This window comes from Mauremys mutica, chromosome 2 (assembly GCF_020497125.1).
Source record: "Mauremys mutica isolate MM-2020 ecotype Southern chromosome 2, ASM2049712v1, whole genome shotgun sequence".
Taxonomy (NCBI): Eukaryota; Metazoa; Chordata; order Testudines; family Geoemydidae; genus Mauremys; species Mauremys mutica.
Window position 1 is genome coordinate 5,740,228 of NC_059073.1, and position 26,791 is coordinate 5,767,018.

Here is a 26,791-nt window from a genome sequence, read left to right on the forward strand (position 1 = left end):
TCACGCATGCTGGCCCGGCTGGCGGAGCCTGTGGCCCCGATTCCCCCTGCCCGGCTCGTCCCCCGCTGATAGACACGTCACTCGGACACTGGGGTTCTCTGTAGCCCCCGCCCTCCCTGGGGGACCCGTCCCAGGCTACTGGCCCCAGCCAGGGGTCTCTCTCAGCTCCAGGAGCTCTGAGCTCCTCCCGGCCCCCCCAGGCTGGTGCCCCCCTCGTTCCACAGCTCCCCCCTTCTCCTTCCCCGGTTGCTCAGGCAGAGGGTACCTGGGCTGTCATGCTGGGCCCTGCTTTTTATCTGGTGCCCTGCAGCCCAGCTCGGATGAGCACAGGTGGGCTGTGCTGTGGCACACCAGGCTCCCAGCACGTAGGTGCTACCGTCCCCGCTCCTGAGCGGCCCTGGGGCTGCGAGCTCCCCCCGGCTGAGCTGCAGGCAGATCACGAGGGGCTAGTGATGGCCTTTGAGTTTCTCCACAAAGCTTGTCTTCTTCTTCATGGTGTCTCCCTTTCGCCGGGAGCCCTGGGGCCTCCCCTCAGTCACGGCCTCGGGCCGGGGTGCCTCTCGCCGGCGCTCCCTGGAATGGGATCGGGGTGGCCTGGAACCGCTCTGAGGCTGCCGAGCCAGCCTGGCCCCTCTGTGCTCCTTTGCCGCCACTGCCCTGGCTCTTCTGTCCAGCTCCCTCTGCCGGGCAGCCTGGAACAGCTTCTCCTGTGCTGCCGCCTTGGCCTCTCTGCGGGATCGTCTCTCGAAGGCCTCCACTATCCTCTGGACACTGCTCTCGGCCTGCAGCTTGGCAGCTGCAGCCTCTGCAGCAGAGCAGGCGCCAGGCCGAGACTCGCTGACGTGGCCTCCCCTCCGCCAGCCTGGTTCACAGCCCAGGCCACATCTCTGGCGCTCACAGAAGAGGCAGGAGCACGTGCCCTGCGGGACGGTCGCTGCGTTCAGCTCCTCGTGGCCAAGGCTCCTTGCCACAGGCTAAGGCAGAGAGAGGGGGTCACGCAGTGCAGTGAGTGGGCATTGCTGGGCTCCCACCCCCAGGGCATCAGGTGCTGGGGGAGGGGATCACTCCAGTTGCCAGCAACAGGCTCATTGCCATTCAGGAACCAACCAGTGGTCCATCTAATCTGGGGTTGTACCCCCGCCCCAATCTGGACCGGGACAAACCATGGTCCATCTCGTCTGCCCCTGCCCCCCCAGAATGGGACAGACCACGATCCATCTCATCTGCCCCCCCTGGACCGGACAGACCATGGTCCATCTCATCTGCCCCCCCTGGACCGGACAGACCATGGTCCATCTCATCTGCCCCTTCCCCCCCGGAATGGGACAGACCATGGTCCATCTCATCTGCCCCCCCTGGACCGGACAGACCACAGTCCATCTCCCTCCCAGACCAGGACAGACTATATCCCATATCACCTGCCCTTCCCCCCGCACCCCCACCAGACCACAACAGTCCATGGTCCAATGGTCCATCCCATCTCCCCCTCCCCCTCGGACCAGAACAGACCATGGTCCATCTCATCTGGGGGCCCCTCTGGACCAGGACAGACCAAGGTCCATCCTACCCCCTGCCATAGCTGGACAGCCCAATAGCTCATCAACCCTGGGATCCTGTCTCCCATGCCAGATGCTCTGTGCAAGCTGAACATTTGCCAGGTACATCTAACTGCAACACTGCCATGGAAGGACGTGTCTTCCTGACCCCCAGCTGGTGATCTGCCCTGGAGCTTGAGGCCTGATATCTCTTGTTGTGCCCACTGGCTCAGCCACAGGAATGACTAATCCTTTTCCCAACCCCAGAAATCAGAGCAGGATGGAGAGACCTAGCACCCTCGTTCCTTGCCAGTGAGCCCGGCTCGCTAGCCTGGCTCCCGTTCCACCTCTGGCTGAGTGTCGGGACCCAGACGGGCAGCGGTGTCTGGTGCCAGTTCCCACCCCCTCATCCCTGAAAATCCCCCGTTCTCCTGTGGGGGGCGCTGTGCCTGGCTTGCCAGACCCCTGTGCACCGGCCAGGGGGATTCGCGCAGAGGGGGAAGCCCAGCACATCTGGAGATGGGCAGCGTGGATGGAAGCGCTCAGGGGCTGGTCCCTCCAGAGTCTCCAGGCTGGTTTTCAATGGCCCAGGCAATGGGGCTCGAGGCTGCTCCCCACACGTAGTCCCTCCGTTCTGCCGTGCCGGCTACTGCAGATCAGAACTATTGCACTGCGCAGGGGCCTCCATCTCCCCCTTCCCTCGCTGTTCAGCCTCCAAACCATCCCTCTGCCCCCAGCCCCTCCTCACCTGGCGGTGCGGGGGGCTTCCTGCTTCCGATTTCCCTCTCCTGCTGCCCCGGGCTGCTCTGGGCTCCGCAGGCTGTTTGAGGCTCCCTGGGTCCCTGTCCCACTCCAGCCTCCTCCAGGTCCCACCCTCTTTCTGATCCAAGTTCCTGTAGCTATCACAGGCGTAGAACCGGCTTGGGGCCCTGTGGGCCTCTGGCCCTGGACAAAGCGAAGGCTCCTCGGCCGTGGATTGCGCCAGCCATTTCTGGACCTCGGAGAGCCTCTGCCGGAGCTGCCTCTGCGAGGGTGCTGCTGACCTCGCCCTCCTGCTGGGGGCGCTCTCCTCTTCCCGTGGGGCCCAGCTGTTCTCGGAGGCGGCCTCCTCCCCAGGCCAGGCCTGCAGGCTCTGGTTAAACCGCTGGCAGGCCAGACAGCTCTGGAGATGAGCAATCACGCAGTGCGGGAGTATTCGGGGCGGCCCGCCTGCCTCCAGGCAAGGTCTGCTGCACCCCCTCCCGTGGGGCGGCTCTTCCCACCCCGGCCCTGCTGCCGTCCCGTCCCCTGGCTGGAACGGCCCATGGCTCCAATCGCAGGCGGCGGGGTCGGGGGCGGCTCCAGAACTGGGCAGCCGCTGGAGGCCTCCTCCGCTGTCCCTCCTCCTGTTCCTCTGTCTGGTGTGACTCTGTCTGTGCCTCCCACCCTGGTCCTGCTGGGCTCCTCTCTGATGCACCATCTGCCCCTCTCTGCCGGTGCCGCTGTGGGCCCGGCTCCTGCTGGCAGCCTCCGGCCCTGGCTCCTCACCCAGGAGCTCCTCGTTCTCGTAGGTACTGGAGTCACCCCTGGCAGGGCAGGGCGGCACGGGGGCCTCTTCGCAAGTTTTGAGCTTCTCGTAGAAGAAAGTGTCGAGCTTCTCGGCAGCGTTGCACTCAAACACAGAGGTCCTCTCGATGCCCGTGCCCGCGGAGGAGTGCAGGTAGACGCTGGGGTATGGCCACAGCAGGGGAGCCCCGGTGCCTGGCCCTGTGCTCCGTTGGGTGGTCTCCCGAGAGCTCCGGAGGTGGCTGTCCTCAGCAGTGGGCGGGCGCCGGTGCCCCCTGTTCTCGTAGGATAGGGCAGGGGGTGCGCCTGGCTTCCCCGTGCCAGGCTGGGTCAGCTCACAGCCACGGATGGAGTTTGACAGATCTGAAACAATCCCAGAAAGGAGAGTAAAATCCATAACAAGCACGGCAGGGTGATTGTCCTCTGCTCTCCTCTAGCGCCTTCCCTGGGAGGGGAAACTGAGGCCTGCCCCAGGCTGTGACACGCTCAGCTTGAGCTGGGCAGGGCTCCTAATTCCCAGCCTCCTGCTCCTACCATTGGCCTGAACTGCACCCCCAAGCACATTGAGCGGACGGGCTGTTCCCACAGGGGTCTGGCCAGCAGGGCTCGCATTCGCTGCTGGTGCAGTCGGGTTCTGTTTCCTGGTCCTGCCATCACCGTGTGCGTGTGTGTACACAACATGAGCTTTCTCCCCCTTCCCCACACACATTCCTGTGTGTGACAACGTGATCTTTTCTCTCCCCCGCCCCCAGGACATCACACTCTGTGTGTGTGTACGCGCATGAGTGTACAGCATGATCTCTCTCCCTCCCCCATGGACATTAGCGTGTATGTGTGTAACTCCCCCCCACCCCCTGGACATCACCCTTTGACTGACATGGCTGAATTTGTAGTAGAAATGGGACTAAAGGTTCCCATTGGGTTGGATCACAGACTCACGCTGTGGTAGGGACTGTTCCCAGATTGTTACTGTCTCCCACACCGGTGACCCCTGGAGCTGAAAGCGAGTAGAGCGGGGTAATGGGTCTCCTTGGGGCACACGGCAGCATCCACGGTCAGTTTCCCTTCCTCACGCCTGCACGGACATCACTCCCCCTCGGTGCCCCAGGCTGTTTCCCAGGTGCAGCAGCAAGGCTGAGGCTGAAGGGCAGCAGGCAGGAGCGTGCCCGGGAGAAGGGAGAGGTGCTCTCGGCCCAGCCACACGTCCCCACGGGCAGGCAGAACCCCTGTGCTTATTGTCAAAGGTCTTTTCCCAGCGTTCTCCCCGGTCCTTACCAGAGATGATGGAAGCAATGGAGAACTCAGAGCCGGCTCCATGGCCTTCCTCTGACCAAAAGCCTCTCTCGGTGGCGTCATTTATACAGTCCGGGTCGGTCTCCCAATCATCGGCTTCATCTTCACAGGAAGGAAGGAGCCCAGACCTGTCTATTCTTTCGTGGTGCCCTCCTCCCCTGCAGGCGTGAGGGGATGCGCCCCACGCTGGCCCAGCCTGGGCCATGTCTGGGGGCTGGGCCAGATCTCTCTGACGGTGCTTGTGGAAAGGCGGAGGCCTGCTGGCCCGGAGACCCTGTGCTACGGGATGTCTCCGGGGCCCACCAGCTCCGTGGGCTGTGAAGTCTCCCCATTGTGATGTCAGCAGAATGCCCCCATGCTCGCATGTGAGAATCCGCCTGCAAAGCATGCTGGGTGCTGAGGGGCGCCGCTGAGCACCAGCTGCTCTACCTAAAGGTGATGGGAGCTGGGAGACTTCAGCACCTCAGGGAATTTGGCTCAGGAAGACTTAGCAGAGTCAGGCCGGCTCAGCGGCTGGGTGGGAGACCACCAGAAAAACCAAGGGGGCTGAAGGAATTAACAGCTGCTCTCCTGAGTCAGTGCTGAGCCCGGTGTCCTAGCATGGTGGAGTGAGCTGGTGCTGGACTGCAGGGGAGGGTGTGGATGATTTTAGGGGGGAGGCTCCATCACCTTGCAGTCAGTGCTGACCCCAATGCCCCAGCAGAGTGCTTAGGGGTGCTGTGCGGCAGGGAACGGCCTAGGTGGCTCAGTAGGAGGCGCTCTCCCCAGTGAATTTGCACTGATCCTAGTGCCCCAGCGTGTGGCTGGTGGTGGTTCACTATGGAATTCCTGTTGGTACAACACTTTGAACATGTGAATTGCTGTCAGTGTTAATAAATAAGGAGAGGTGAGGCCACATTCCAACTCAGGTGATCTCATTCTAGCTCTCCCGAGGTTTGCAGCCAGGATGTGGGATTCCTCACTCTGTGTCCTGAGCTGCTGGGGAGCGTTACTGGGTGCTGGCCAACAGTCTGTGCATAAAGAGCAGGGAGAAGCAATGTGGAGATACCTCTACCTGGCCAGGTGTAACACAAAGGAGACAGTGTGTGTGTGTGTGTTTCTGGGGGGTGTAATTCTCCATCGAGAACAAGTCTGAAACTGAAGCAGGAAAATATGTATCGTTGAAGATCTTTCGGGCAGGGGAGAGAGCAGGCAGGGAGGATGTGGAGAGCCCATCCTTGGGCGCGGGGTCATTCAAGGCTGGAGTGGATGGGGAACATTGCAGCTGTGCAGGAGAGAGCAGCACCAAGAACTTGCTCCCAGGCTCCATTTGCAGACAATGCAAAGACTCCTCTGGATTGCACTGGGTGTTGGAACCAGCCCTCGCAACCCCTAGAGGTGCTCTCCAAGCTGAGCATAAGGGCTAGTCTACACTTACCGCGCGGGTCGACGCGGTGAGTTCGACTTTCCGGAGTTCGAACTATCGCGTCTGATCTAGACGCGATAGTTCGAACTCCGGAAGCGCTAGTTCGAACTCCGGTACTCCACCTCGGCAGCTGGAGTTAGCAGAGTCGACCTTGGAGCCGCGGAGTTCGGTTCCGCGGCGTCTGGACGGGTACGTAGTTCGAACTAGGGTAGTTCGAATTCAGCTACGCTATTCACGTAGCTGAATTTGCGTACCCTAGTTCGACCCCCATTCTTAGTGTAGACCAGGCCTGAGACTAGCAATAAGCAGACGTAAGCCTCAGCTGGAAGGCAGGATCTGTGATGCAGAGACTCCAGGAGAAGCTGGGCTTTCGCTACATCTGCGCTGCCTTTTCGGAGCTAGAATTGGAAACTGCCTCGGGGAGACACATCTGGAAGACTCGGCTATTCCCCGAGTCGCAGCTAGGTTCGTGGGACCGTAAAGAGAACAAACAGCTGCTACACCTCCTGGCTATTCACCTGGGTGTTTCAGATCTGAAGACCCTCCATGGCTGGAGTCATACAGTGCAGAGAACTATTGATGTCATTCTCTGACCACCTAATATGCAAACCCCAGAACTGCTGCTCTTTGGCACGTTTACTGCATAGGAAGTTGTGCTGAAAGACACTGGTGGGTCCTCGGGGCTCTATGGAGTTTGTTTGCTAATGGGTTTTACAAAGCCCTGTTCATAGAAACGCTCGCAGGAAATTAAGGGGTGAAATCGATGGCAGCAGCTCTTTTGGTTTGGACTGAACCTTCCCCTGGAGCTATCACAACAGCCATGGTCCCACCCATCCCGTGCCTCAGCCCCAGCTATCCTCGCCCTTCCTGACCTGCCTTGGTCAAGCTGCTGCCCCTCCCAGCCTGGCCCATCCTCTGACTCTCCCGGCTTTTCCTTCTGCCCTTTCCCTTCTTGTCTCCTCTCCTCTGTCTGTTTCTGGGTTTGCTTCCCGCTCCTGCCTCTTCTCCTTTCTCTGTCCAGCTCTCTCGCTCTCACCAGCTCCAGGGCTGCTCCTGATTGTTCTTCTCTGCTGTGTTTCTACCAGTGCTCACAGCATGGCTGCGGCTGGCCGTCCCACCCCACTACCTCCACTTTGGCCACCCTTCCCCATTGCCCGCTAGCCTGAGCCTTCCCCAGCTGTCTGGGCTTTCTTCTTCCTTCCACCCTCCCCCAGGGACTGGTTTCCCTCCCCCCTCCCTGTGTGAGGTCATGAACACTGCAGGGAGCAGCATTGTGTAGCCCCAACTGGGAAAGTGAGAATATAGGTCAGGATCCAGCATGAGCAACAGTCATACCCTGCCATCGGGTACCCCCCCACCCCCAGGGGGGAATCTCTTTGCTAGGGCATGCAAGCCAGGGGGAAACTGGCTAGGCTACAGGCATTGGCTGAAGCAAGATATATGGCCAGCACCCAGCCCTAGGGCTCTGCAGAGGAGCATTTCTGTGAATGGGAAGAGCAAGAAAGTCAATCACATTTTAAAAGAATTTATCCAGGTATCAAAGGGGTGGAAATGTACCATGGTTTGTGAATAGGATTTTTCTTGTTTTTATTTTACCGAAGCAGCAACAATTAACCCACAGCCGTCAATACAACACAAAGTAAAAGCTAGCGATGCTCTTGTAAGGCAGGAAAATCAGCCCTCCAGGCAGACTGAAGACACAAATGAAGGCTGTGGAAATGTGGGAAGAAAACGTTTCACTGAAAGCAGCAAAGCTCTTGGTCTAACTCCATGATGCACTGGGCTCAGGGAAGGGAGAGAATGTGTCAGGAATGGACACATCTCATGCCTCGTGCTAGGATCCAGTGGAACCTGTTAAAAAGCACATGCCGGCTAGAGCAATTTAACTGAGACCGGGTCCAGCCTCACTTACACAAGGGGAATATCCATGGTGGTGAGATCAGTCAGGCCTCCTGCTGTGCTGTGGCCTGTTCTCCACTTGAAGGGCTCCCATTGGAATCACTTGGAGCAGGATTGGGCCCTGGGAGGAGTGTTAAATATGGGGGTAGTGACATCCATCAATGGCACCAACTCTACATAGGCAGGTGGCATTCAAATGGCAGCCAGAGCCTGAGCTGGGGGCTACAGAGACCCTGGCCCAGATGGCCTGGAAAACTCAGCTGGACCTTGATGAAGCCAGGGCGGCCTGGGACCCTTGATGCAGGTGGGTCGGGACTCTGAGCTGGGTGGATCAGGAAACAGCTGGAGACAAGATGTGAAGGAGACAAGGCCCCCGGCCAGGCCCCAACGTGGAGGGGATGGGGCCCCCGGCCAGGCCTCGAGAGTGGGGAAGGGAGGCCCCCAGCCAGGCCTCGAGGTGGGCAGGGGAGATGGAGCCCGCAGCCAGGCCCCGAGGCGGGCGGGGGAGATGGGGACCCCAGCCAGGCCCTGAGGTGGGTGGGGGGAGATGGGGACCCCGGACAGGCCCCGAGGTGGGTGGGGGGAGATGGGGACCCCGGACAGGCCCCGAGGTGGGTGGGTGGGTGGGGGAGATGGGGACCCTGGCTAGGCCCCAAGGCGGGCAGGGGGGGAGATGGGGAGCCCGGCCGGGCCCCAAGGCGGGCGGAGGGGGAAGATGGGGCACATGTCCAGGCCCTCAGCATGGGGCCCCCAGGCTGGACTCATTGTCACTAAGTGGCCCCGGCCCCGCCCTTTGCCCCTCCTGGACCCACCTCTACGGGAGGGGGCCTGGCCCAGGCCGGCTCCTCCCTGCCCACCCGCGCTCCCTCGGCCCCTCCCCCCGTCATTTCGCCCACACTCGACATGGCGCCGCTGGCGCCTGCCCCGAGCCGCCCACTTCCGGCGGAAGCTCCGCCCAGAGCGGAAGTGTGGCTGGTTGCTATGGCGAGACGCTGTGGGGACCCGCCCCTACCAGGGGAGAGAGCCGGAGAGCGGCCCGGCTCTTGCCGACGGCGGCGGGTGAGTACAGCCGGGAGCGGGAGCGCTCCCGTGACAGGGGCTGTGGAGGGGGCCTGTGATGGGGGGCGGGGCTATGGAGGGGGCAGGGGGGGGTCCTGTGATTGGGGGCGGGGCTGTGATTGGGGGGACTATGGAGGGGGCAGGGGGGGTCCTGTGATTGGGGGTGGGGCTGTGATTGGGGGGACTATGGAGGGGGCAGGGGGGGGTCCTGTGATTGGGGGCGGGGCTGTGGAGAGGGAAGGGGGGGCTCTGTGATTGGGGGCGGGGCTGTGGAGAGGGAAGGGGGGTCCTGTGGTTGGGGGTGGGGCTATGGAGAGGGAAGGGGGGTCCTGTGGTTGGGGGTGGGGCTATGGAGGGGGCCCGGGGTCCTGTGATGTGGTGGAGGGAAGTGGGGCTGTGGTGGGGGCTGAGGCTCTGTGGTGGGGCAGTGGGGCTATGGAGGGGGTGGGGGAGCTATGATGAGGACAGGGGTCCCATGGCGGGGGGAGGGGGCACCATTACCACTGTTTTAAAGTGACACTTGAAACTCTGGTGGCGCCATTATTTCCCTCATTTCACTGTGTCCTGATACTTCTGGCAGGTGGGGGTGGAGGGAGCCCAGTTGGTCTTGCGCCGAGTGAGCAAAGAAGATAATTCATATCGACTGAAAATATGGCAGCTATTCCTCTCCCCACTTTTCCATAACTCAGGAACAGCAGGAGAGAGAGGGGTTTTGCCTAGCTTGGGAAACGTCAGCTGGAGCAGAGAAATGTTCTGCAAGTGAGAACATGGGGAAGGGAGGGTGATGGCTATTCCTGTATTATTTCAATTAGGATCTGGGTGCCGTGTAAACACGTAAATGACATGGTCCTTGCCCCAGGGAGCTTCCAGTCTCATAGGATGTCATACAAAACGTAATGGACAGGCAACAAGTAAGATATACACAGAACTTGGTTAGCTGTTAATTTCCCCAGCTCCATTCTCCTGTTCAGGTGCTTCACTCCACTTGCTTTAGCAAGTTAAGTCACAGTCCCCTACTTCCACTCTGCCCATCATATTCGATTGGAATTCCACCACTTTGGGGGCATTTCAATGCCTTTTGCAACACTTTTCTTGAACCTCCCTCCCCGGGTCCTCTCCTTTCCTGATTAGAATGCAAGGCCCCCCAGCCGTGTTTTCCCAGTTCAGTCCAGCTTCTTGTGGCTCTGAAGGCTTGTTCCCTTTCTGCTCCGTTGCCGATGCCTCTGTGGAGCATAGGAATTGCCGGAGTGCATCAGATTGCTGGTCCATCTAGCCCAGTATCTTGTCTCTTAAAGTGGCCAACTCCAGATGCTACAGAGGCAGGTTAGTCCCAGAGTTAGCAGCTATGGGTTAATCTGCTTCTTGTGAAGGTCTTAAACTAATCTCTAACTATTAGTGATTTGGATAAGTCCCGAAGAAGGAGGTTTAATATACCTTCCCAAATGCTTGTTACGAGAATATCCAGGGTTATAATATTGAATACTATCCATAAACGTCCAGGCTTTTTTGAACCTTGCAAAGTTCTTGGCTTCAATGACATAATTTCATGAGTTCCACGTCTAATTACATGTTGTGTATAAAAATATTTCCGTTTGTCAGTTAGAATTTGCCATCTTTTAACTAAATTGAGTGTTCCTTGTTCCTGGGTTAGAAAAGAGGGAGGGAGAAGAGAGTTCTTGATTTGTGTTCTCTAGGCCATTCATTAGTTTGTATACTTTTATCATGTCCTTATTTGCCTGGCTGGGGATCCATGGAAACATGGCTGGCTTGGTCTCTCTACCCCACTGCTCCTCCCTCTCTAATATCCGTCTTCTCAGGGTGGGGACTGTACCTTTCTCTATCTTTTCAACCAGGACAGGTGCATTGTCAGTGTTAGTGACTAACAGCTTGATGTACACAACCTGAATTTACTTAGTACAAAGTGCATCATATTTATATGGCACATGTTGGAGAACAAGATTTTCCCTTGGTGCAGGTTTGTCTACACACAGCTTTTTTTGTACTCTCTAGGAACTGATGTAGTTAAATCAATTCAACCTCCTACTGTAGATGCAGTTATACAGGCAGAAATGTAAATTCCAGAACTAAGCGATAGTGATAGAAACACCTGTATGCCGGTATGCCCCTCATGTCCATGCTAGGGGGCTGCACAGGTAAATTGGTACAGAACCCCAATGCTACTGCTCTCCTCCAGTCCTGTGCGTACTGCTCCTGCTGATCCTATTAATTAGCTGATGGAAGCTCACTTGAGGATGGCAAGAGCAATGTAAGTGCTAAGTACTAGTAAGTATTATGATGCTGATGGGATTCACATGCATATATCAGCATGTGTGATCAGCTTCCTTCCCCTGGGTGTAGCATAGTCCTGAAATAGGTGGCGCACCAGGAAATGTGTTAATGAGCGACAAAGTAGACTGCAAAATGCCAAAACCAGTTTTGTTCATCAAACTGGATCCGTGTAGCATTTGGCCTAGTTCTGGAGAACAGCAAAATAATCCCTGAATTTTCACCCTTCGTTGCTCTCCATGTTGTTCTGTTCCGGAGGCTGTTTATTAATTTTTCTGGTGCATATTGCCATGGCAATGAGGCTTGTGGTAAGTACTTGAGCTCTCTGAGAAATCACTAAACTGGTTCTACTCAGTGCATGACAAGTCAGGTCCGTGGCCAGTGAGGATTATGGCCTGGACTTCACTTACTGTCACTTTGGTGGCATATAGATTGCAGTGCAAAATGTTGTGTTAACCTAAGTAACTGGATTACCTCTGTCTTCAACTCCACAGAGCTTTTTTAGAAGGATTTTACAGCTATGAATTTCCTCCTCACCCTGAAAGTTCCAGCTCTTTGCCAGAGAGTTTCTGATAACATTTTGACAAGATTTATTAGAACTCCCTGGGCCTTGAACTTTAAAAGCTTGGGTTGCCTGTCTCTGTTTGTGTCCCATCAATTAATGCTGCTCTTCAATTGAGGAATGTTCTCTTGTGGATAAAGGCAGAGAACTTGGAGTCAGAGATGAGTTCTCATAGGGTCATAGACTGTAAGGTCAGAAGAGACCATCATGATCATCTAGTCCTCAAGCTGGGGGTTGTGAGCTGTCACCCTCCACCCCCAAACCCCACTTTGCCTCCAGCATTTATAATAGTGTTAAATATATAAAAAAGTGTTTTTAATTTATAAGGAGGAGGGGTTGCACTCAGAGGCTTGCTGTGTGAAAGGAGTCATCAATCCAAAAGTTTGCAAACCATAAGAACATAACATAAGAACGGCCGTACCGGGTCAGACCAAAGGTCCATCTAGCCCAGTGTCTGTCTACCGACAGAGGCCAATGCCAGGTGCCCCAGAGGGAGTGAACCTAACAGGCAATGATCAAGTGATCTCTCTCCTGCCATCCATCTCCATCCTCTGACAAACAGAGGCTAGGGACACCATTCCTTACCCAGCCTGGCTAATAGCCATTTATGGACTTAGCCACCATGAATTTATCCAGTCCCCTTTTAAACATTGTTATAGTCCCAGCCTTCACAACCTCCTCAGGCAAGGAGTTCCACAGGTTGACTGTGCGCTGCGTGAAGAAGAATTTCCTTTTATTTGTTTTAAACCTGCTGCCTATTAATTTCATTGGGTGACCCCTAGTTCTTGTATTATGGGAATAAGTAAATAACTTTTCCTTATCCACTTTCTCAACATCACTCATGATTTTATATACCTCTATCATATCCCCCCTTAGTCTCCTCTTTTCCAAGCTGAAGAGTCCTAGCCTCTTTAATCTTTTCTCGTATGGGACCCTCTCTAAACCCCTAATCATTTTAGTTGCCCTTTTCTGAACCTTTTCTAGTGCTAGAATATCTTTTTTGAGGTGAGGAGACCACATCTGTACACAGTATTCGAGATGTGGGCGTACCATGGATTTATATAAGGGCAATAAGATATTCTCAGTCTTATTCTCTATCCCCTTTTTAATGATTCCTAACATCCTGTTTGCTTTTTTGACCGCCTCTGCACACTGCATGGACATCTTCAGAGAACTATCCACGATGACTCCAAGATCTTTTTCCTGACTCGTTGTAGCTAAATTAGCCCCCATCCTGTTGTATGTAGAGTTGGGGTTATTTTTCCCAATGTGCATTAGTCTGACCTAGTCTGACCACCTGCACACTGCAGGCCACGGACCCTCACCCACCCATTCCTGGAATAGACCCCTAACCTCTGGCTGAGTTACTGAAGTCCTCAAATCATGATTGACAGACTTCAAGTTACAGAGAATCCACCATTTACACTAGTTCCAGGGTGGCCAACCTGAGCCTGAGAAGGAACCAGAATTTACCAATGTGCATTGCCAAAGAGCCACAGTACTATGTCAGCAGCTCCCCCACCCCGCTCCCAGCAGCCCCGCTGATCAGCGCCTCCCCCTCCCTTCCAATCAGCTGTTTCATGGCATACAGGAGGCTCTGGGAGGGGGGGGAGGAAAGCGGGAGGAGCGAGGGTACGGCAAGCTCAGGGGAGGGGGCAGGAAGGGGTGGAGTGGGGGCAGGGCCTGAGGCAGAGCCAGGGATTGAGCAGTGAGCCCCCCCGGCCTATTGGAAAGTTGGCGCCTGTAGCTCTAGCCCTGGAGTCGGTGCCTGTACAAGGAGCCGCATATTAACTTCTGAAGAGCCGCACGTGGCTCTGGAACCACAGGTTGGCCACCCCTGCACTAATTTAAACCTGTGCCCCACGCTGTAGAAGAAGGCGAAACCCTCCAAGGGTCTCTGCCAATCTTACCTGGGTGAAAATTCCTTCCCAACCCCAAATGTGGTGATCAGTTAGACCCTGAGCATGTGGGCAAGACCCACCAGCCAGCACCTGGGAAAGAATCCTCTGTAGTAACTCAGAGCCCTCCCTGGCTAGTGTCCCATCACCAGCCATTGCAGATATTTGCTGCTGGCAGCCGCAGCTCAGCTACGTGCCATTGTAGGCAGTCCCATCATACCACCCCCTCCAGAAACTTATCAAGCTCAGCCTTGAAGCCGGTTAGGTTCTTTTCCTGACTCCACAACACATTGCCTCTGGGAACTTGAACAAGTCCCTTGATTTCTCTTCATGTTTGTGCCCTCTTCTGTAAAATACCTGCCTCCCAGGCATGTTGTGCAGATGAATGTTTGGAAGGCAATTGGGGGTGTAACATTCTATATAATCACGGTGTGCTGGTTGGGTTTGGTAGGATTGCTTGGTGTGGGGGCTGTTGTTCATCTGGTCAGCAGTCCCAAAGTGTGATGTGCTTGTTGCACAATGGTGCTCTTACACTCGAGTGAATAAGGACTGGCTTCACAGAATGCTGCACTACGAGGATATTCGATTTCAGTAAATCATGGGAAATTACGACATGTGTGACCAAATTCTGCTTCCTCTACTCGCTGTGGGAGTGACAGCGTTCTAAGGGTGATAGTAGGAACAAGGAGAAATGAGCTTACAGTGCGTTACGCTTGCTGAAAGTCCAGTGTGACGTATAGGATGCATATGGAGGTAACCAAGCCTTTCCCAGGAGCTCTGGTCTGACCAGCCCTGGACTAATTCAACGTGGGAACCATGTTACCAAAAAGATACTGATAAATTAGAGGGAGTTCAGGGTAGAGCAGCAAAAATGATCAGAGGCTGCAAGGTTAGACAGAGGAGGAGAATAAGCAAATTTACCATGTATCTGAAGGGAGCAATTATTCAGAGCAGGGGTAGGCAACCTATGGCACGGGTGCCGAAGGCGGCACGTGAGCTGATTTTCAGTGGCACTCTCACTGCCTGGGTCCTGGCCACCGGTCCGGGGGGCTCTGCATTTTAATTTAATTTTAAATGAAGCGTCTTAAACATTTAAAAAACCTTATTCACTTTACATACACCAATAGTTTAGTTATATATTACAGACTTAGAGAAAGAGACCTTCTAAAAACTTTAACATGTATTACTGGCACGCGAAACCTTAAATGAGAGTGAATAAATGATGATGACTCGGCACAGCACCTCTGAAAGGCTGCTGACCCCTGATTCAGAGTGATACAAGGGTGGGGAGGTTAGAAGTATTAGTGAGAGAGAGGCAATTTAGGCTGAATCTTGATAAAAAACTTCCCAGCAGTCAGGCCTGTGCATCTCAGTGAGGTCTTAGCTCCAGACCCTACTGCTCGGGGGGGCTTGCTAACACCCTCCTGCACCGGACTCTGCTGGTCTGTAGTGTCAGAGCAGCTGCATTCTGCTCCATTTCATGCATATTAGGTAGGCCTCATTCTCAAGTGCCAGACAAGCTGTCGTTTGTATTCCTTAGCTGAGCAAATTTGGGAAGCTGCTTTGTAGAAAGGCCTCCACCTGCCTGGGAGGTGTGTGGCTGAGACTGTACCAATGGTGACAACCTGCGGTTCCCATTCTTAGAAAAATACTTTTGGTGAAGTGCCCCCACATAAAGCTGGCCACGTTTTTCCCACCCGAGTGCTCAAAGCACCTACCTAGAATGTTCTGATTTTCAAAAGTGCTGAGCACCTGCACAGCAGTGACTTAAAGGGGAGCTGCAGGAGCTCAGCACTCCTGTAGGGCCCTTCGTTTGAAACCTGTGGCTGTTACGTGTTACAGCTTTAAATCTTAAATAGCCCCAGCCCTCCTTTCTCCTGCTATGGTGGCCAGAACCGTGCCATAGAGCTAACCATCCGGATGCAGCCAAGCATGACAGTCAGCCATCATGCTGCATGTTCACTTGCTCGGTATGTAAATATTTCATTTTCTGAAACAGTCCCTCCACTCTGTGGCCTAGTTTTTGGTTGAGTGCCTTCTGTTTCCAGGTAGGATGGAGTTCCTGGTGTCTGGGCTGCCATTTCTCAGTGGAGTTCTCGCCTCGCTCCTCTGTCTTTCGTTTGTCCGCTGGACTGGATAGTGATGACAAGTGACTCCCTGAAGCTCCAAGCCTAATGTGCTGTGGCCTGATTTCTGTTGGTCTGTCTCAAAAACAAGTCAAAAAGCCCAAGCAACATGTGCCACTGCAGCTTTCAGAGAAAAAAGCATGAAAAGAAAAGATGAGCTTTCAGAGCAGGACAGAGAAGGGCATCTGCAAGGAGGTAAAATATTCGTCAGGCGTGTTCTTTATACTTCAGGCAGTGGGAAGTTCAAAGGAACAGCACAGTTCTCCTTAACCTTGTCTTTAGTTGTCTGCCTGCATTTGTCCTGGCTGCCTCATAGCTTTTGCCCAGCTGGAGTGGGGTCCTCAGCCTTTCAGGGCTCAGTGCACAAGGAGACCTTGCATGAAGTCACAGAAATAAGAGATGGGAAGGGTTAGCGGTCCCCTGGAGTTCAGACCTCTTTCAGGGTGAGGACTGTTTCCAAAAGCATATGCCCAGGTCACTTTCAGCTGAGGTTTCCATCACTTCCCTTAGGAGACTATTTTGCAGTCTCTAGACATCATTGTCAGCAGGGTGGATTGATTTAAATCAAGGCAATTTAAATCACCAAGTGGAAAGTCTCGATTTAAATAATCAATTTTAATATTTTTTTCAATTGTACTTCAGTTCTTTTCTAAAGAAAGAAATTATTTTCTCATTGGTTGATGTAGCCATTAAACAAATTGATTTGCAACTCATTAGAGCCTTTACATTAATTTGGTAGATTGTTTTGCTACCTAGGAGGGTACATGATACATACATTTATTAAGCAATTATATAGCTTAATATTTAATTGTAAACCTTTAGTATGTTAGAAAATGGTAAATGATATATTGCTTATTTACTAGATAAACTTTTTGCTTATGATTTGTGTCAAGCTGCTTTAGGATGGTAACTGGAATTTAATTAACCACACAAAACAGCATGTAAAATTTATTTTATTAAACAAAATAACCTAAAATGTTTTGTTTACATAGACTTCTTATCAAAGCATGTTCCACATTTACAACTAAGTATCAGAGGGGTAGCCGTGTTAGTCTGGATCTGTAAAAGCAACAAAGAATCCTGTGGCACCTTATAGACTAACAGACGTTTTGCAGCATGAGCTTTCGTGGGTGAATACCCACTTCTTCAGATGCAAGAAGTGGGTATTCACCCACGAAAGCTCATGCTGGAAAACGTCTGTTAGTCTATAAGGTGCCACAGGATTCTTTGTTGCATTTCCAACTAAATTATAATAAGTTTAGGTCTTAACATATTTTTTATTAAACTCAGATTTCATTATAAACAAGTTTTTTAAAAAAACCTTATAATTTAAATAATTAAAAAATAAATTTAAACAAAATAATTCTGATTTATCTATTTATTTTAAAAGATTTTTATCCACATTGCTGTCAGGAAACACTTCTTGGTGTCCATCCTAAATTGAGAACTCCAAAGCTTAACTTTCTCCCATTGCTCTAAATCAGGCCTGCACAACTCGTAAAGCGGCGAGGGCCACATTACTCCAAAGAAAACAGCCGAGGGACGAAACCTGCCGGCCCGGCAGAAACACCCTGCCCCAGGGCCGTCCAGCCCTGCAGAAACAAACCCTCCTTCCCCAGCGCCGCCCCACCAAAACAGCTGTGGGCTAAAAAGGAAGGTTGGGGGTGGGGAGGTGATACTTTATTTTAAATCAACCGGGAGCTCCCAGCTGAAGAGGTGGCTGGGAGCCCTCAGGGTCAAATTAAAGGTCTCGGGGCTCCGGCGGCTGGGGGAACCCAGCAGGGCCGGCTCTAGGTTTTTTGCTGCCCCAAGCAAAAAAAAATTTGGCTGCCCCCCGTCCCATCCCTCGGCTCCCCCCTGTACCCCCCTGCTGCCCCAGTCCTGGGCTCTCCCCCCACTGACCCACACCCCCTGCTGCCCCAGCGCTGGGCTTCCCCCTTTCCTCCCCATCAGTGCCCTCCCTCCACCCTGCTGCTGCCCCAGCCCTGGGCTCCCCCCCACCAGTGCCCCCCCCCTCACCTCCTGCCTCCCCAGCCCTGGGTCACTGGTAACGCTCCCAGGGCAGGTCATTCAGCAGGAATTTTGGATGTGCACAAAACACAGACAGGATTGGTTCCCATATGGTTACAGAGCTGCAGTAAAGTGGAACAGTTTTCAGCTTGTGTGATTGGAGGATATCTGGATGCATATTATAAGACTGTCCTCCATAAATGAGGGAAAGTTGAGGTGCCTTTATTATTCTTTTGTTCCAGTCTTTCTTTCTATGGGGAATTTGCCAATGCAATATCACTGTCTTCCTTTTAAACAAACAAAAAGGCAATGGCTGTTGAAAATAGCAATTCCAGTGCTAATAAGCATTTCTTGCTCAATTTTATCCTGCTTTTTCTACAGCAAGTTACAGTGGATCAGTATATTTGATTTGGGAGAAATGAAGTAACAGCTGCCCAAACTGAGCTTGAGCCCTCCTGAATGTTGAGGTGTTCAAATCTGGAAGGCAGGTGCTGGGGCGGGGGGGGGGGGCTGTGGGCTCCACTGGGGAGCATGGCAGCAATGTGTCTGGAGCTGCATGGAGCCAGACACGCTGGTCTGAGTGGCATGGTAAGGGGGCTGGGGGTTGGAGAAGGGGTAGGGGATTCCAGGGGGCAGTCAAGGGACAGGGAGCAGGGGTGGTTGGATGGGGCAGAGGTTCAGGGGGGCAGTCAGGGGACAGGCAGCAGTAGGATAGGCATGGGAGTCCCAGGGGTTTATCAGGGGACAGGTAGGGGGTGGGGTCCTGGGGGAAAGTTGGGGGGGTCCCAGGAGGGGGCAGTTGGGGACAAGGAGAAGGGAGGCTTAGATAGGGGCTGGGGTCCCAAGGGGCAGTTCGGGGCAGGGGTCTTGGAAGGGGGCAATCGGGGGACAAGGAGCAGCGGCATTTAGATAGGGGGGTGGGGGTCCTGGGGGGCAGTTGGGGCAGGGGTCCGGGGAGGGGGCAAACAGCGGCCGCATGCCGGGATTCAAACGGCTCTGGGCTGCCCGCAGCCACGGGGAGCCCTGAGCCCTTTAAATCCCAGCTGCGGCTGGGAATCTCTGTGGGCAGCCCAGAGCCCTTTGACTCCCCGGAGCCGGGATTCAAAGGGCTCTGGGGTGCCCGCAGAGCGCCGTGTGCGGGGGATTTAGAATCCCCTCGCGGGCTGCACAGTGAGGGTCCGCGGGCCGTATGTTGTGCAGGCCTGCTCTAAATTATCCCTCCTTGGGCTACACCTTTTAGATTTTTGTCCTCAGATAGCCAAGCTAGACAGATTCAGCTCTTATAAATCAATCCCTTCAGGACCACTCACTCAGCTCTTCTCTGTATCTTAGAATCATAGAACCATAGGCTTTGAAGGGACTGCAAGGGACTAACCCCTGCCAAGATGCAGGATTTGTTGTGTCTAAACCATCTAAGACAGATGGCTCCAGCCTCCTTTTGAAAACCTCCAGTGAAGGCGCTTCCAAGACCTCCCTAGACAGTTTGTTCCATTCTCCTAGTGTTCTTACAGTTAGGAAGTTTTTCTGAGATTTCATCTAAATCTGCTGTACTGTAGTTTGAACCCATTGCTTCTCTCTTGCCACAGAGGCCAGGACAAGAACAACTTTTCTCCATCTTTTTTATGGCAGCCTTTCAAGTATTTGAAGACCGCTATCATGTCCCCCCTTAATCGCCTCTCTTCCAAACTAAACATATCCAGTTCCTTCAGCCTTTACTTATCTGGCTTGTGATCCAGCCCTTTGAAATTCTTTGTCGCTCGGCTCTGGATCCTTTCCAGTTTCTCTACATCCTTTCTATATGGCGGTGACCAAAACTGGACATAGAACACCAGCTGAGGCCTAACCAGCGCTGAGTAGAGCGGTACTGTCACCTCCCGTGACGTGCACGCTGTGCCTCTGTTAATGCAACTCAGAATTGCATTTGCTTTTTTTGCAACAGCATCACATTGCTGGCTCATGTTGAGGTTGTGATCCACCACAACCCCCAGATCCTTCTCAGCAGTGCTGCTGCCAAGCCAGTTATCCCCCGTTCTGTATCCTCCAAAGTGTTTGTAACCTCCCCCCCGAGCTTTGTGTCATCTGCAGATGTGATCAGTCTGCTCTGTTTCTACATCCAGGTAATTAATAAAGATGTTAAATAACAGCGGACCCAACAGATCCCTGTGGAACCCTAATGTGTTATTTTTCTGGCAGCGAAGTGCCCATCATCAGCTATCCAGGGACCGTGTCACCAGTGCTATGGGAATTGGAGAGTTCTGAGGGAATACTGCCTCAAAAACGCTCTTACTTCATACAAAATGTAACTCAAATGTTGTTTGCAAAAGAGCTGTCTTGATGGGAATTGTGGACAGAAGGTGTCTTTCCCCAGAAATTGCAGAAAGTGAAGCATCTCCTTTGTCAAGCAGATTTCTTTGCTGCCCAGATACTGATGTGGTCTGTCTCTCTTGTTTCCAAGCTTTCCAAACTACTGAATACTCATCTCCTACCGTTTGGATCTGGGAGCCAGGCCTTGTACATTTGTTTCCCACGAGGACTTGGTGATGACCAGATGGTACGTGGTGTGGTAGTGGAGGACAGCGTTTCATATGCTGCAGGGCTGGTTTCAGGTCACTTTCCCTTCAGAGCCCTGATTAATCCTTATAACAGTGTCCAACCCACCCACGGTTCTGATGCTTTAACACAGGCAGCTGCTCGTAAATGTCCCAGGCTCAAAATCTGTGATGAAAAGCGGTTCTTCATGGGGTCAACTCAGCCAGCCACATGACAGGTCCAAGTCCTCTCCTTAACCACCAGCTGGCTATAGACCTGTGGTATCTTAAGCAGCTGTTTTTACCATCGTTTGGTTTAGACATTTCAGAGACTATTTTAGTTTTCCAAAGCTAATTCTAGAAAGTATGTCCTGGAGTCCGTGCAGGGGAATGAACACAGAGTTAGACGTTCCTAGTCCTTTTTGGTTTGGCCTCAGAATTCAGTGGGAACAGTTAGATCCCCGTCAGACAAGTGATCTTGGAGGCCAGAGATGGGTGAAGTTAGAATTCTCTTTTGTCACTGGTGGGGGCAGGGGCAGATATCCTGAGTGTGGGTTATTGTTTGTAGCCTTTGTGGGAATAATGTATTTTTGTGTTGTCCATTTGGGTAAAAAAAGTATGTTTAAGAAGCCTGTGGGTTACTTTTTGGGGCTTGACAAATTCACTTGTTTGGCACGTCAGACAGCTGATTTATCTGCCGTGAGAGGGAGATTTTCCTAATGTCCTTCTTGGGTTAGGCAGTGGGGTCTCTCACAAAGGGTGATGATCACCTGGTACTTGTGACCCCCTAGTGGGCTGGAACAGTTATAACATAAGAAATGACTGGATTTATTTGGACATCAGTAGTTTAGAAGTTGGTGCTTGTAAATCATGGTGAAGGCTGGAGGCTGGATGGTAGCCAAAGACTCAGAAAGGTGATTCAGTTGTCCAAAGGGCAGGTTTGTGTTAGGCCATGTCTACACTAGCACTTATGGTGACAAAACTTTTGTTGCTCGGGGGTGTGAAAAAAACACCCCCCGGCATAAGCGCTTGTGTGCACAGCACTATGTTGTTGGGAGATGCTCTCCTGCTGATATAGCTGCTGCCGCTCATTGAGCTGGTTTTATGATGTTGACAGGCGAGATCGCTCCTGTTGGCACAGGGCCACCCAGAGGATTCAGGGGGCCTGGGGCAAAGCAATTTCGGGGGCCCCTTCCATAAAAAAAGTTGCAATACTATAGAATCCTGTATTCTTGTGGGGGCCCGGGGCCTGCGCCTCCCCCCTCCCACCCCGGGCAGCCCTGCGTCGGCATAATGCGGCTACGCAGGCACTCCCACAGTGGCACAGATGTATCAGTACAGCTTGTAAGTGTAGACATGGCCTTCGTCTGTGGCTTGCACATAATGCAGACCCTTCAGTAATGTTTTATGAGATCTTATAAAAATGTTTTCTGCCGGAGTATTTAGCACTGTGGCCTTGTTCCACCATGGGAAGGAAAAGCACCCAAGCAGAAAGGGCCTCAGGATTTCTGTTCCCCTCTTCCGAGGCCTTGCATTGTGCTGAGTTTCTTTGACCTGGTAGGACTGAATGTGAGTCTCACTGGAACTCATCACCAATTGCAATTGCTGCTGCTTTTCTTCTGCTGCAGATTTACCAGGTCTTAGGCCCTGGGGTGGTTCCCTGATATGGATACGGGCAGAGCCATGTTGCTGTCTGGAGTGTCAAGAGGAGAAGCTGACCTCGAGAGCGAAAGTTTGGGGACAATGCAAACTTGAGGGGTTTCACAGACATCAGAAAACTCCCTCCCCCCACGCCCTCCCAGTCCCTCAGCCTGGTGCTGAATGCTTGAGTGTTCCTGGGTCTGCACATTTCAGCAGACATCTGTATGGCTCAGTTATTCTGCACTTCTCATCTGCAGATCTCAGACCACTGCACAGAGGTGGGTGAGCCGCATTATTCCCAGCTTACAGATGGGGAGGCTAAGTGGCCAACGTTACGCAGTGAGTCAGTGGCAGAATTGCAAATAGGACCTGGCTCTTTAAGAAGGCAGGCACTACAACAGTTCATGCAATATTGCCCTTGCTGCATTTGCTTTGTATACACAGTCTTAAAGATAAAGAGACTTTGGCCACAAGTGAAATGAATTTGGTCTCAATCTAATCCCTAGCGAATGTTTACCCACAGCATGAAACCACCCCACAGAAATTGGTCCAACTGGCCGTCTGACCTGGATACAAGTAACTGGCGCTGCTGCCTGCTCCAGTGTGGCACCTGCCGCTATGGGGACTCCTGGGTCCAGGCGCTGACCCCTCAGTAAGCACAGGTAGAAATGCAAGTGCCCAGGCTCCGGTACCACGTGGTGCTGCTTTATGCTGACTAAGAGGTCAGTGGTAATAACTTGAGCGCTCTAGGGAATTAAAATATCTCCTACCAAAGCTGGTTAAAAATGTTCTGATGGAACCCTTTCTGAGCAGGCAACCCCAGGAGGCAGCTGCCCAGGGAGTTGGGCAGCTGGGGCCAGGCTGAAAAATTCTGCAGTTGTTCTCTGGAATTTTTCAGAATTTTTCCTCCTGTGAAAAATCTGGGTCTTTTTGGTTTGTTTTTGTACTGCTTGTCCCAGTGTAGAATGAAAGATTCCTCCACCCTTCAACTGAAAGTTTCTACAGGAGGGAGGCTGAGCTGGCCAGAAAACAGGCTCTCCTACTTTGTCAAAGCCCTGCTCCTGGCAGGGGCGTGCAGTAGACTCCCCAGTGCCCACTCCTTGTTTTTCAGCCATCCACCATTCCCATAACGCCTTCCACAAAACACATCACCTGCTTCTCTTTCCCTGACTGAACGCTGTCTCCTCCGCAGCCCCCAGTCAGCAGGTATGACCAGCAGTTTGGGTCAGGTGTGGGGAAAGAAAGTGATGCACTGAATCTTGGCCTTTGGGGTCGGAGGCCATTGAAAGGTTTGGCAGGATGTCCCAAATTGGCTTGACCCAGCTGTGTCAGGAAGACTTTGGCAGGGGTCTGGAGCTCCCAAGACTGGAATACTAAGGGGGCTGGATTGAGGTACTCTGGCAAGTGTGTGTGGTTGTGCAGGACTGAAGTAGCTCTGCGGTGTGGCAAGAAATAACTGAGGTACATGAACAGACATCAAGAATTATAACATTCAAAAACCAGTCGGAGAACACTTCAACCTCCCTGGTCACTCAATTACAGACCTAAAAGTCGCAACAAAAACCTTCAAAAACAGACTCCAACGAGAAACTGCTGAATTGAAATGAATTTGCAAACTGGACACCATTAAATTAGGCTTGAATAAAGACTGGGAGTGGGTGGGTCATTACACAAAGTAACTATTTCCCCATGCTATTTTTCCCCCTACTGTTACTCACACCTTCTTGTCAACTGTTGGAAATGGGCCATCCTGATTATCACTACAAAAGTTTTTTTTCCTCTTGCTGATAATAGCCCACCTTAATTGATTAGTCTCGTTAGAGTTGGTATGGCACAACCCATTTTTTCATGTTCTCTGTGTGTGTATATATCTATCTTCCTACTGTATTTTCCACTGCATGCATCCGCTGAAGTGGGTTTCAGCCCATGAGAGCTTATGCCCAAATGAATGTGTTACTCTCTAAAGTGCCACAAGGACTCCTCTTCTTTTTGCTGATACAGACTAACACGGCTTTCACTCTGAAACCTTTAGCCTTATTATTATTTATGACTGACACCAAAGATGTGAGCGATGCTTTACAAAACAAGGAAATCACAAGGTGGAATCCCTGCCCAGAGGAGTTTACAGTCTACATTAATAGAACAACGGTAGACAGGGTGTGTGAAGGTGAAAACAGTACACGCATGCAGGAATGCCTGTGAGCTGAGGGTGCCACTGTTTTTAAATGTATGCAAAAATCATAGTTTGCCATGACCAATCCGTACTCTGAGTCCCCAGGTTAAAAAATTGTCCCGTGGCAGTTAATCTTATTAAACAACTAAACCAATGGGGATCAGATCTCTTAAATATACAAAATAATCCAGTAATCCTGTGTATTTGCCCTCGACTGGAGAGCAGGTTTTCATGGAACTCTACATAGTCTTCAGGAATATGCTGTTTGCTCCATCAGGCTGTGATCTCATCCATCTCCTAAACAGGAGTGGTGGATGTGCCCTAAAGGTGGTGGTGGTGGTGGGGGGTACAGGTGCCTGAACCATGGCCCTGCCCCCCAAGCTGTGCCCCCACACCACCCCTTCTCACCATGCCCCTGGGCTTGCACCGTATCTTCCCCCGAGGCCCCGCTCCTGTTCCACCTCTTCCCCCCGCCCCAAGACCTCACCCCCTGCTTGTTCTTCTCTGCCCCCTCTGCCCTGCCATCGCTTGCCCTTATGGCACAGAAAAAGGGGGGGGGCATGCTCTCCCCCCCGGTTCCGGCATCCCTGCTCCTAAACTAAGCCTGTTTAGGTCACTGGTTAGAGGAGACATCCAGGTGCTGCAGGAAATGGTGTTGGTGATTCAACATTCTTCTGAGTCTGGATTGAACTAACACCCAGCATAATGTTGGGAGTCCTGTGCTGCCTTTCGACAAGGACCCAACTCCTCCTTGCTTGCAATCCTGGGCACCTTCCAATTTGGAAGTTACATTCTGCCCCGGCTTCCTCCACTGTGGTTTTAATGGACACTCCACTCCTAAACTGTTGTGTATCTTTCGGCTGCTGTTAAACAGCTGCTGCATTTCATCTCAAAGGTGGCTGTATTTCAGTGTTGGACAAAATAACTTCTGTATATATGGTCAAAATCTTTGAGATGCTTCTGAAGGAAGGGTGCTGTATGAAATGTGAGATCACTGTATCTGATTCTGATTTCAGGAGTTCCACCAGAGTAAATGTAGAGTAACTCTACTGATGTCTGTGAAATTATTTTGGATTTACATCAGTGGAATTGAGATTAGATTCTGGCACATTTTGTCACTACACAATGCTACACTTAGAGCAACCATTCTAGTCACAACAGTCCTATTCTAGAAAGGTCTTTTGAAAAAAGTAGCGTATTATCTTCTGTTAGGACCATACATGCTGTATCCCTGCCTCTTCTGTTGTCTGGCAGCCTGGATCGATGTTGTGGGTACCACAGAAAATAGGGCAGAGCCCTGGTTTTGTTCTTATGGTGGTAAGATATAATGTGTCTTAATGCAAAATTCAGGTTTTTGTCTCTTTAATTGGCATCTGCCTAGTGCATTTTCCTTGTCAACATATGTCTGCTCTCGGTGCCAAAGGTTTAAGCTAAACCTAAAAATGTTTAATGAAGTTCAGAGTTGTGGTGAAATTCTTCATCCTTCTCCCCCACTCCCCAGTGAATGTGAGCCTTAAGGACCAACTAAGCACATTCCTGTTTGTTTTCCCTTAGTGATTTTGGCTTTTGGAGGGAGTTTATGGGTGTCACAGGAATTCTTGTTTGTCGTGCTATATATGGCATTTCTCCTGAGCTGTTCTGATTTAGTTCCTCCTGTTTGGGAGCCCCATTTTTCCACTAGTCCTGCTGTGCAGACACACATTTTGACCAGACTCATGGATCAGGCTGATCACTTCAGGAAGCAAGCTGAGACTGTTCTGAAACAACTCCCGGTGGCTACCGTGTTCTGGTTTCTGCTGCTGTGAAGTTCTTGTGAGTAAGTGTTGTAACAGAGGTGCTGCTTTATGCAGCTGCCAGTATCTGCTTTTGGGTCTCTTGCCCAATGATGTAAATCAGTGGTGTGACCTCCTCTGGAATACTGTCTGCACTGCTAGCAGAGGCAGATTAGCCAGTGGGCTAACGGGGCCCCGGGGCCCTGGCCAATGAGGGGGCGGTTTGGAAAAATGGGTGCGCCCGACACGCTCAGCCTCCTGCTTCTGGGCTTAAACCAGTCTTTAACTGAGAGAGACCATGGTGAGACTTAATAGGGGGTAGATTATTCCACCTCTACTACTGTGGGGTTTTTACACCTTCCTCTGAAGCATCTGGTGCTGGCCACTGTCCGAGATGGGTTACTGGGCTAGATGGACCCTGGTCTGTCCAGTTTGGCAGTTTCTATGTTTCTGTGACTCTTGTTGACTGGCTGAGTGCGTGGTGTGTAGCTCAGGTTTTGCTCTCACTGTTGATCTGTCGTGAATGGCCGATACCCAGAATACACTGGAAAAAGGCTGGTGAATATTCGGGACCACCCCACTGTGTGTTTTCAGTTGTGCAGTGTTCTCCCATGGGACGTGGTGGGTGGGAGAAAAGGTGACCTTGTGGTTGTAGTAGAAGACTAGAAGTTGGGTCATCTTGATTCCCTTCCCAGGTCTGTTACAGACTGGCTGTGACCTTGGACACCTCTGTGCCTCGGTTTACTCATTGGTAAAATGGGGATAATACCGGTAATTCTAACCCACCTTGCATTATCAAGTGTATTAGCATGGCATCAAGGAGCCCCAGTCATGGATCAGGCCCCCATTGTGCTAGGGGCTGTACAAATAGAGAACAAAGAGGCAGTCCCTCCCGCAAGGGGCTAGCAGTGTTTTGGGGCTCTCCGAAGGGCAAAGTGTGTGGTGCTGTTCACAGCTAGACTGGGACTGCTAAGAGAGCCGGGGAGCAGTCCTGCCCTGGCCCCAGAGGTACACTTTAGACCTAGTACGTTTCTTCCCTTCTCTGATTCAATAATAAGA

At 52.3% G+C, this 26,791-nt stretch overlaps 2 protein-coding genes across 4 annotated transcripts in view; one reads left to right on the plus strand and one right to left on the minus strand.

The window, feature by feature from the left end:
- Window positions 1-250: 250 nt before the first annotated feature.
- On the minus strand, window positions 251-4,678 carry LOC123365205 (serine/arginine repetitive matrix protein 2-like). Its single transcript, XM_045007893.1, has 3 exons — window positions 4,356-4,678; window positions 2,284-3,443; window positions 251-974 (listed from the first exon to the last, which is right to left on the minus strand). Exons 1-3 carry the CDS (start codon window positions 4,576-4,578, stop codon window positions 447-449), a joined length of 1,911 nt encoding a protein of 636 aa, XP_044863828.1. The 5' UTR covers window positions 4,579-4,678; the 3' UTR covers window positions 251-446.
- A 3,931-nt stretch (window positions 4,679-8,609) lies between these two features.
- Window positions 8,610-26,791, plus strand: part of PPP1R16A (protein phosphatase 1 regulatory subunit 16A) — a 68,800-nt gene continuing 50,618 nt past the window's right edge. The window contains exon 1 of one of the 3 annotated variants that reach the window (XM_045006399.1): window positions 8,610-8,736. The gene's annotated coding sequence lies outside the window, so the exon portion shown is untranslated. Of the gene's footprint in view, window positions 8,737-25,645; window positions 25,777-26,791 lie in introns of those variants that run through there. The other 2 variants (XM_045006398.1, XM_045006401.1) reach the window with 2 other exon arrangements.